Source organism: Rhinopithecus bieti, unplaced genomic scaffold (assembly GCF_001698545.2).
Source record: "Rhinopithecus bieti isolate Rb0 unplaced genomic scaffold, ASM169854v2 scaffold_63942, whole genome shotgun sequence".
Lineage (NCBI taxonomy): Eukaryota > Metazoa > Chordata > Mammalia > Primates > Cercopithecidae > Rhinopithecus > Rhinopithecus bieti.
In genome coordinates this window covers 489,597-500,663 of record NW_016824266.1, presented here as the reverse complement: position 1 = coordinate 500,663, position 11,067 = coordinate 489,597, and the positions used below count along the sequence as shown (strand labels likewise).

At 53.5% G+C, this 11,067-nt stretch overlaps 1 protein-coding gene across 1 annotated transcript in view; it reads left to right on the top strand.

Annotated features, from left to right (window-relative positions):
• Window positions 1–6,260: 6,260 nt before the first annotated feature.
• The window catches only part of ADORA2B (adenosine A2b receptor), a 30,623-nt gene continuing 25,816 nt past the window's right edge, over window positions 6,261–11,067 (top strand). Inside the window, exon 1 of the mRNA XM_017862224.1 lies at window positions 6,261–6,922. Coding sequence (XP_017717713.1) covers window positions 6,399–6,922 — 524 coding nt within the window. The 5' untranslated portion in view covers window positions 6,261–6,398. The remainder of the gene's footprint in view (window positions 6,923–11,067) is intronic.

The window sequence follows — 11,067 nt, the reverse complement described above, 5'->3', positions numbered from 1 at the left end:
AGTCTTGCTCTGTCGCCCAGGCTGGAGTGTAGTGGTGCGATCTCGGCTCACTGCAACCTCTGCCTCTCAGGTTCACGTGATTCTCCTGCCTCAGCCTCTTGAGAAGCCAGGACTACAGGCACCCGCCACCATGCCCAGCTAATGTTTTGTATTGGGGTTTCACCATGTTAGCCAGGATGGTCTCGATCTCCTGACTTCATGATCCGCCCACCTCGACCTCCCAAAGTGCTAGGATTACAGGCGTGAGCCACCGTACCCGGCTCATATTCAGTGTTTATATCAGTTTCCCAGTAGGAGCAATAATGGCATTTTGGTGGGACAATTCTTCATTGTAAAGGATATTTAACATCTCTGGTCTCTGTCCACTAATTACCAGTAATGGCTGTATAACAGTGGGAACCAAAAACATGCCTACATATTTCTAAACATCCTCTTGAGCTCAGCAGACAGTATCACTTGGTTAATAATCTGCTTCACAGTATTTTAACTGTATAATTATGTTTACACCGAAAGATATGTACTGTTATTGCATTTTATGTCTTCAACTTTCTTTCTTTTTATAGTTACTAATTGCCTCCCTTATTTTTTCTTAGTAACTATCACTATTTGCTAAGATCTCCAAATGTATACCAAATATCTCTCCATAACATCAAACATAGCAAGTAATCACTTCTTTCTACTCTAACTTTATTTATTTCTTTTTTGAGACAGAGTCTCGCACTGTTGCCCAGGCCGGAGTGCAACGGTGGGCTCTTGGCTTGCTGCAACCTCCAGCTACCGGGTTCAAACAATCCTCCTGCCTCAGCCTCTTGAGTAGCTGGGATTACAGGTGCCTGCCACCAAGCCCAGCTAATTTTTTGTAGTTGTAGTAGAGACAGGGTTTCACTATGTTGGCCAAGCTGGTCTTAAACTCCTGACCTTGTGATCCTCCCACCGCTGCCTCCCAAAGTGCTGGGATCACAGGCGTGAGCCACAGCACCCGACTGCTTCTTTCTACTCTTTCTTGGAAACGTTCCTCCTGGAGTATTCTGTCTTTTCACACAACTGAACTGATTAACCAGGACCACTGCAAAGCAGACATTCTGGGGCTTCCCTTCACCACCATCCTGGTAATTGGACTAAAAAAATGTTAATTGGAAAATCCAAGTTGTCTTCACTGCCTGTTTGGGGGAGCCTGAAGAAGTTCAGGACAATTCAGAGCATAAAGAAGTTACATTTTCTCTGAATGTCTGAGGGCAGAATGAATGTATGTGTAACATTACTTCATACATATATGGAATGAATACTCTTTAATGTGCTTCTCTATTTATCATGTAATTTGGTCCTCATTTTAACTTTCTTTCTCATTTCAGATTTGAGGAAATTGAGGTACACTGTCTGGCACCCACTTTACTTCTGAAACAATACATGTGGTAACATTAATAAGTGCTCACTATTTTGCAAACATTGTTCAAGAACCTTAGGAAAGACAGTACAGAAGAAATAGAAGGCAAAGTCTTTTAGTTCAAGGACTTAAAGCCCATCAGTGTTGGGAACATGCGATGTGTGTGTGCAGTGGTGCAGGAGTCTGGCCGGGTCCATCTCGGGTGCAGAGCTGCCTCTGGAGACTTGGCAAGACCTACCCAACAGTCATTCACTGACCAGAGACTGAGGAGCCTCCTGGGACTGGGCTCATCCTCAGGAAAATTGGAGCCAGTCCCAAGTTTGAACCAGTAACAAGTCCTTGGATTTCAGAGAGAAGTAGAAAGTTGAGGTACAGTAAGAAATCCTTGTTGACTTCCAGAAGTGCTTGATGGATTTTGTGGGGAGCTGACGCCTGGAGAGAGTCAGCTGTTCTGAAATGTAGGCTGTGACTCCTGATGTGTGCCATCTTTAGGTACAAGCCAGTGAGGCCTGGAGCTCTCAGGTTAGAGTTAAAAGTTCCCTCTGACACTCACACAGACACTGAGGGGCAATGTGTATTGTACTCCTTTCCTCTTTATTTTATAGAGCCCCGAGTTTATTTGGATGGTAACATATTTGGGAAAGGTATGCCCCTCCCTCTTCCCCATGACATAAACCATATTTGGTCAAAACCAGGCGTGATCATTCCATTTCCCTGTGCTCATGGTTGGTGTAGGGTAGCACGTGATCCACGACTTCACCCTATGATAAACGGTAGGGAGTCTAGCCCTATTCTGCTTTGAATGAGGTTGCATGAGCAAGCAATGCTTGCAGCTGTGGCAGCCTTTTTGTAACCATGTGGCAACAAGCCTAAGAGGAAAGCTACTGAAGATGGCAGAGCAGAAACACAGAGAGAGCCTGAGTCTTTCATGCCAATTCTGGGACCATCTGTATGCCACCTGGATTCTGCTCTGGCAGTTGAGGCAGGATGAGAGAGGTGAGAGATGAGAGGATGTGTACTAGCAGTCTGGAAGAGGTCCATGGAGGGTCAGTTTGTTCACGAAACATATCCTTCCACTTTCACCAGTGAAAAGCCCACTTGAGTTTCTAGGGCTCTAGTCCTAACCTACCCAAATGTTTTCATCACTGCAGTTGTTTTCCAGGAGTCAGGATCTAGAGGTTGGCAGATGGCAGATGGCTCCTCCTGCCCCTTTTTAGCCTGCCCTGTGAAGTAGATATTGTTATCCCATCTTACACATAAGAAATAGGGGCTTAGAAAGATTAATTGACTTGTCCAACATCAACAGCAGAACTGGGAATCAAACCTGGGTTCTCTGTTGCTAAGACCCAGGCTCTGCTCACTGCACACTAATTGCTTTCAGGACTAAACCGGCTGGGTGCAGTGGCTCACACTTGTAATCCCGGCACTTTGGGAGGCCGAGATGGGAGGATTGCTTGAGCCCAGGAGTTCGAGACTGGCCTGGGCAACATAGTGGGACACGGTTGCTACAAAAAAATTACACATTAGCCAGGCATGGTGGTGTGCACCTGAGTCCTAGCCACTTGGGAGGCTGGAGTGGGAGGATCACCTGAGCCCAGGAGGTTGCGACTGCAGTGAGCTATGATCCCACCATGGTGCTACAGCCTCAGTGACAGAGTGAGACTCTGTTTCAAAAAAAAAAAAAAAAAAAAGACTAAATGCCATGACTCTCTTCAGATTCCACCCTTCCTCCTTGTGTTTCCTGAATAATAGCCTGTTAATAATAATTATAATATTTAATAATAATAATTGGCACCCCCATGGACCCAGTGGGTCCAGCTCAAATCCTAGCATGGATCAGGGGTTGAAAGAATCAGGAAAATGTATGATGTATGATTCATTTCACATAGACTGCGTGAAGAGGAGTGGGTGGTTGTGTGAGTCAAAGGGTACCAGGTGGGGCTGGGGTGGGGAGAGGACAGAGAAGGGGAAGCTCTGCTGGTGAGGGACAGCAGGGACATGAAACTCGGTGGACTGCAACATAGAAGGGAACAGGATACAGCCCTGTGCTGGAGACTTCCTACTTGGGTGCTATCGTTTGGAAATTTGTCCTCCCAAATCTCATGCTGAAATGTAATCCTCAGCGTTGGAGGTGGAGCCTAGTGGAAGGTGATTGGCCCATGGGAGCAGTTTCTCATGAATGGTTTAGTGCCATCCTTTTTAGTGCTGTCATGATAGTGAGTTCTTACGAGATCTGGTTAAAAAAGGTGTGGCACCTCCTCCCACCTCTTGCCCCTGCTTTCCCCATGTGACATGACTGCTCCCACTTCACCCTCTGCCACTAGTAAAGCTCCCTGAGGCCCCTCAGAAGCCAAGCAGATGCTGGCACTATGGTTTACAGCCTGCAGAACTGTGAGCCAAATAAACCTCTTTTCTTTGTAAATTACCCAGTCTCAGATATTTCTTTATAGCAATGTAAGAATGGCCGAACACATTGGGTGATTCAGAGAAGGTTTCCTGATGGAAGTTGGTCTCTGAAAAGGGGAAATGGGGATTCTGGGCACAGAAAATGCTGGAGCAGAGCCCAGGCCCAGCAGCTGCAGGGCATGCAGGAACCACTCATAGCAATCAGCCGGACACTGTTTGCCCCCTCTCCCTCTGCAAAATCTCCACTCACTCCTTTGGATAGCGCTGTGACCATCCCCGCCTCACCCTGTGACTTCTGCGGACTGGCATCCCAGCAGGATGACCCAACTCTCCAGCCTGGCAACCAGAGCCTTCCCCACTAGGCCTTTTTCTCTGCACTCTTCTGGGCATGGTGGCATCCCTGGGCAAACTCCTAACTACCACCTCTGCCTGGCATGGCTGGAACCGCCTCACTGTGAAGCCTCCCTCACTCTGTAAAAGCCACTACTCCAGGAAGCCTCCTCTAACCCTTTCCCCTCTGCCACTCCAAGGAAGTGCTATTGGATGAGCTGCCTGATCTCTCTGGCCTTCTGTGTGGCAGCAGAAGTTTCTGTCAAGTGCTATAGGAACATGGCTGGTGGAGCAGGTGATTCCAGAACTCAGGTGACCAGGACATGGAATGTGTGGACTTGCCAATATTTTGATATATAAATCAAGTGTTTTCATTATGGAAGTAACAAAACCTCAAGGGAAATAGAGAAAAAAAATTCCCTATAATCATCCCACCCAGCTAAGAGGTCTACTGTGTGTGCTTTTGACATTTTGCTGTCCTCGGTACAAGGACAGATGTTACTGTTCATGCCTGTGGAGGGCTGAGGGGTTTTTCTTCTTGTTGTTTTTTTAGAGACAGGGTCTCCCTCTGTTGCCCAGCCTGGATGGAAGGCAGTGGCATGATCCCAGCTCACTGCAGCCTCGAACTCCTGGCCTCAAAGGATCCTCCTGCCTCAGCCTCCCAAGTAGCTGGGACTACAGGCACCTGCCACCGTGCCTGACTGATTTATTGTTTGTTTGTTTGTTTAGAGATGGGGTCTCCCTACATTGGCCAGGCTTGTCTTGAACTCCTGGCCTCAAATGATCCTCCCGCCTTGGCCTCCCAAAGTTTTGGGATTATAGGCATGAGCCATATTGTTGTCGTTGTTACAGCTACATTGAGATATAATTTATGTGCCACACAATGCATCCCTTTCAAATGTACAGTTCAGTGGCTTTGGGATATATCCACAGAACCGTACAACCATCACCACATTGAGAAAATTTTTATCACCCTAAAAAATCCTGTACCCTGTAGCAGTCACCCCATGTTTTGTTTTTTGCTTAACATGATTTTACAAGCACCTTTTCCTGTTTCTGGAAAATCTCCTTACCCATCCTCTTTGGTGACTGTCAGCAAAGGCTTTCAGGTGGTGAAATAGCATGGCCAGGCGTGCTCTAGAACAATGGTGTTGGTGAGGGCTGCAGAAGCTGAGGACCCACAGGCAGAGAGGGAGCAATGGCAGAAGCAGGTGGTGAGAAGGGATTGGGGGCAGGACTTTGTGGGTAGAGGGAAGCAAGGCTCTGGAAGCAGAACCAGCAGCACTGCTGATCACTGGGACGCGTAGAAAGGCGGAGGCTCAGGGTGTCAGCAAACTTTCTAGGGTGGGTGAGGGTTGCGAGGTCAGTAACGAACAGGGTCCCAGGAAAAGGCGGCAGCACAGGTTTGGGGAGAATTAGAGATGAGCTTGGTTTTGGACTTGTTGGATTTGGGGCCGCCAGTCTCTCTCCTGGCGAGTCCCGCAGTGGGCAGTGGGATGTTAGGATCTGGTCCTCAGGAGGCTGTTAGGGCTGAAGCAAGAGATTTGGGAGTTAAGGGTGTGAGGGCCACGTGAGAGGCCTCGGGAGCCCGTGCCGATCCAGGGTGAGTGTGAAGGAAAGAAGAAAGAGGGCCCGGGGAACACTGGATTTTCGGGCGGAGAACGAGGATGGGACGGACACGAGCCTGCCTTAAGGAAGAAGGCAGAGCGGGGCCGTAGGACAGTGGCGGGGGAGCGGGTGGAGGGGGTAGAGGGGCGAGGGTGGAGAACAGCGCTGAGCAGCGGGGAGCCGGCCGGGGCCGCAGCCCCCAAGGGCTCCTTGCAGTCCTGCGCCGCGGCCTGGGGACAGCTAGGGTGGTGCCGCGCTGCCCGAGACTGCTGCACGAGCGAGGACTGCGGCCTCGGCTCCCTGCCTGCCCGACAGCACCCCATCCAGTCGGCCTGCCGGGGGTGCTCAGGGTTAGCATGGAGTGAGCTCGCCCCTCCCGGGGGTGCGTGGCCCTGGGGGGTCCTCTCGCGGCGGCTCCTGGGACTGGCGGGCGCCCGGGGCAGAGCCGGCCCCATCCCAGGAGCCGCCCTGACTGGAAGGCGGTGCGAGCGCTGGGACGCAGCCTCCGACCTTGAGCGTGACGGGAAGTTGGGGCAATTTGTTAGTTTTCGGCCGCCACCAAGACGCCACGCTGCGCTTGGACCGCAGGGCCCCCGCGCGGGCGCGAACTTTGGGCTTGGGCGAGGGGGTGTTGCTCCGCCCAGCCCGAGACGGGCGGGCGCGCCGGCCAATGAGTGCCTCCTCTTGGCCGCGGCCCCGACCCCTGGGTACCGGCCGGCGGCTCCCCAGCCCCGGGGTTCAGAAGCGGCCGGCGGAGGCGCTGTCCGGGCGCTACGGCCATGCCCGGCGGGGCTCACGCGGCTGCCCCGCGCCCGGCGCGCCTCCGGTAGGGGACGCCCGGGGCCCGGCCGGCCCGGCCATGCTGCTGGAGACACAGGACGCGCTGTACGTGGCGCTGGAGCTGGTCATCGCCGCGCTGTCTGTGGCGGGCAACGTGCTGGTGTGCGCCGCGGTGGGCACGGCGAGCGCGCTGCAGACGCCCACCAACTACTTCCTGGTGTCCCTGGCAGCGGCAGACGTGGCCGTGGGGCTCTTCGCCATCCCCTTTGCTATCACCATCAGCCTGGGCTTCTGCACTGACTTCTACGGCTGCCTCTTCCTCGCCTGCTTTGTGCTGGTGCTCACGCAGAGCTCTATCTTCAGCCTTATGGCCGTGGCAGTCGACAGGTACCTGGCCGTCTGTGTCCCGCTCAGGTGAGGCGCTCGGCGCCCCCCGAACTCGGGGCCCCGTCGGAGCTCCCAAATGGGTCGTTCTCTTAAGGCCGGGGTTCCTCCCTTGGGGACCCCAGACTGGACAGGCTGGCGGCGCGCGGGGCGCTTGGAGGTCTGGTTTCCAGCCTGGCCACACTGCCCCGCTAAACAAGTGCGCCCGGGCACCCAAGACGTCTCGGATGCGTGTCCCTCTAAGGAGATCCGCGTAGGGACAGCTCTAGGGGATCCGGGGAGTGCGGCCCCCGGCGCCCGGCGAGGCGCCCTGGAAACCCAGGGGAAAGCGTCACCCTCGTGGGCGGGTGGAGCCCGGGGCACGGGAGGTTTGGTGATCACATCTCCACCCCTGCCGCGAAGGTCGTTCCTAACACTCGCCCGCAGCGGCGGTGTCCACGAGAGCGGCCGCCCCAGAGCCGGGCCCCGGGTCCAGAGCGGCGGCCAGACGCAGTCCCGGTAGCTTCCCACCAAGGGCATGGCAACTTTGGACGCTGGGCATTCGCACCGTCAGGATGGACACGCATGAGCCAGCTTCAGAACGTGCCTGCTGCGGAGAGGCTGCCTGGCCCATCCCAGGGGAATGTGTCCGTTAACTTTGGGGAACGCTACGGACACTTGTTCCTGCGTGTTTAATGGTGACTCAGATTACCTCCATATACTTTTAAAAGGAGTTACAGTGCTTCCTGGTGTCTGGCAAAGGGCCTTACAGCCTCCCTGCCCTTGTGTAACCCTTTATCTCCTGCTGCCCTGTCGGGGAGCAGGCTGAGAAGTGTGGAAAATGGTGGCGAACTTACCTGTCCACTCTTTCTCCCACACTGAACTGAGAAAATCTAGGTTTCAGGGGATGGAGTCAGCCAGTGACCAGAGTGGATTCCCAGTTGGAGCTGTTGACTTCAACATTGAGAGTTTGTAGAAAGTATTTATTCTCTGTTTTTGGTGCCTGGGCCACTTTGGCATTTCTGAGGAGAGCTTGAGATCTCTGTAAATTTGGAGCTGAGACAGGGAAACTAAATCACAGAGTAGGAAGGAAGGGAAGGAAGTCATTTATTGGGTGCCAACTCTGTGCAGACAGTTTATAATAAATGTGTCCCCAGCAGTCCTTGCAGTAATACCAGAGGATAGGTGCTGTAACCTGCATCTCGTAGAGGAGGGGTGGTGGCTCAGGGAGGTTGGAGTCTTGCCCAGGATGGTGTATCAGGGACGGGTGTCAGAGCCGGGGCTTGAACTCATAGCTGGCACCATCTCCCCACCCATGGCCACCCTGCAGGGTCATGTGTGGCACTGTGTTTGGGAGACAGGGAGAAAAGTGCTCTGCCGTTTCTGGAGGAGGAGCCTGCCTGCAGTAAATTGGTGGTTGTAGGGGAATGTGTTTGTGGGAATGGAGCGGGAGAATGCTCCCAAGGCCATTTGAGTAGGCAGATGTGTTGGGCTTGGTCGCTGTGGCTTGTGTTGTGGATCCCAGCAGCAACAGGAACCTCCTGCTTGGGAGGGCTGTGAGCCACATGTGGGTGTCTGGCCGCTCTACATGCTGCTGCCCATGCTGTTGGACCAGGAGGCCTCATGCCTCCCATCAGCTCAGGGATTTCCAAGGCTTAGGGAGGACAGCAGTCTCTTCTCTCTCTTCTGGGTCCCTTCCCCCTGCCTTTTGGTGTCATCGTTGTTACCTGATGCCCTTTTGGATGTTTTACATCTAGCAAAGGAGTCATAAGCCCCAGCCTGAGTTGTCCATCTGATGAAAACCCCTTGGACTTGCCCTGGCAGAGACCAGAGACCCAGAGAGGAGTTATGGAACAATCTCCCAGGCCACAGGGAGCAGGAAGTTCCATAAAAGTTTAAATCTGTTCCTTCTTGTCCTGGTTTGTGCTGGGTGGGGTCTTGAAAAAAATGGGTGTGGGCGTGTTAAGGGGAAAGTGCTGTGAATCACAGGCCCTGAACTTCTTTGCATTGCCAAGGGCAGGAGGGGAGAACACTGAGGCTCGCCCCATCCTGCCTTCCTGGCCCTTTCACAGAGCTTGGAGGTCTGTAAGAGGTGCACAGGCAGTCCCCAGCTCCCTGCCCCAGAGGTAGTCATCTGACCTGGCCACAGCACCACCCCAACCCTGGTGGGTGGGAGAGGTGTACTGGGGCCCCCAGGGCTTCCCTCTGGGGGAGCTGGTGCTGGGGCAGGCCTTCCCTCAACTGGCCTAGCAGTTCATGGCCCTTTGGTAGGAGGTTAAAATACAGATTACAGGGCCCCACCTGGTTGTACTGAATCAGAATCTCTGGAGTGGGATGTGGGGGGGATTCCAGCAGTGGGATCTTTAACCAAGGACATCTGGTTCCACCTATCTGAGAACCCTCCTGGACTCGCGGCCTGAAGCTCTCTTCACTTCACTGACACAGGCTGGGTGCAGGGCGCCCCAAACTCTGACTTGGCCCTGAGGCCCTCCTGGGGTCGTGGAAGTCCAGGTGAGAGTAAAGTCGGAAGTGCCCTGTTTGGGAGGAGGTGTCTCTCCTTTGAAGCCAAGCAATAAGGAGGGCGAGGTGCAGGGAGTGAGGGCTGAGGGCTTAGGCAAGGACAGTCCTGGGACCTACCCCCAGTTCCTCCCGGTTCAATGGGCTCCAAATGTGAGGCCTGTGGCCACAGAGACCACAGACCCCACCTGCCACCGCGTTGCCAGGGTGTTTATTGATATGACAGATGACAGTGTAGAAGGGAGGGGAGCCCTGAGGGAATGCCGGGGACAAATATGACACCCTTGGCCTGGCTGGGAAAAGGAGTGTCTGCTCGCAGTAGGCACTGCCCTTTGCCTTCAGGACAGGGCTGGCCACAAACAGAAGTCCATTGCCTCTGGTTCAAGTCCATAGACAGTTCCTGATGTTGGGGCCTGGCGGGGGTTCCAGTCCCAGTGGTGTGTGCAGCTCCTGGGCCAGGGCAGGTGGGCGTTTACAAGCAGGAGGGTGTGGGCCCTGCCCAAAGCTGCTCCCAGCTCTCACTTCACCCTCAGGGAGGAGCACTTCCTCCTCCCTGCTTGAATCCTGTTCCTTTCATGCCACACCCACTGTGGGGGCCTTCCCTGCTGGTAGACTCAGTTTCCCTGGCCCTCTGGCACTGAGTCTCTGGTGGGGCTGAGGCCAGCTGTTTTCCTAGTGGAACTGAAAGAGGGTGGATCCGGGAGGGTTTAGTTGGCCGGATGGGTCCAGCGCCATGTTTATCTGACCTATCCCTGGACCCTGCCTGGTCATCCTCCCTGCTCTTGCCACATTGAGGCTTTTCTCTGCACCTCATGTATCTGGTCTTCGAGGTAGGGATTAAAGACCTCTTAGCAAGACTTTGTGCCTTGAGTGAAAATGTGGCCTCCACTTAGGGTGGGAGTTGGCGGGGGGTTCTGAATGTTTTTCAGAACTTTAAAAAATTGAGCTATAGGTCCGGGCACGATGGCTCATGCCTATAATCCCAGCACTTTGGGAGGCTTAGGAGGATGGATCACCTGAGGTCAGGAGCTCGAGACTAGCCTGGCCAACATGGCAAAACTCTGTCTCTACTGAAAACATAAAAATTAGCCGGGCGTGGTGGTGGGTGACCATAATCCCAGCTACTCAAGAGGCTGAGGCAGGAGAATCATTTGAACCCAGGAGGCAGAGGTTGTGGTGAGCCGAGATCACGCCATTTCACTCCAGCCTGGGCGACAAGAGCGAAACTCCTTGTCAAAAAATAAACAAAAAAAATTGAGCTATAGTCTAGGCACAGTGGCTCACGTCTGTAATCCCAGTGCTTTGGGAGGCCAAGGCGAACAGATCAGTTGAGGCTAGGAGTTCGAGACCAGCCTGGCCAACATGGCAAAATACCGTCTCTACTAAAAATACAAAAATTTGGCTGGGCATTGTGGCACACACCTGTAATCCCAGCTACTCGGGAGGCTGAGGCAGGAGAATTGCTTGAACCCAGGAGGCAGAGGTTGCTGTGAGCCAGGATTACACCACTGCACTCCAGCCTGGGCAACAGAGTGAGACTGTGTCTCACACACACAAAAATTGAGCTATAATTCCTGTCCCATAAGATTCACTGGTAATGTTTGAAATAAACCTTGTCAGGGGCTGGATACAGTGGCTCACGCCTGTAATCCCAGCACTTTGGGAGGCTGGGCAGGTGG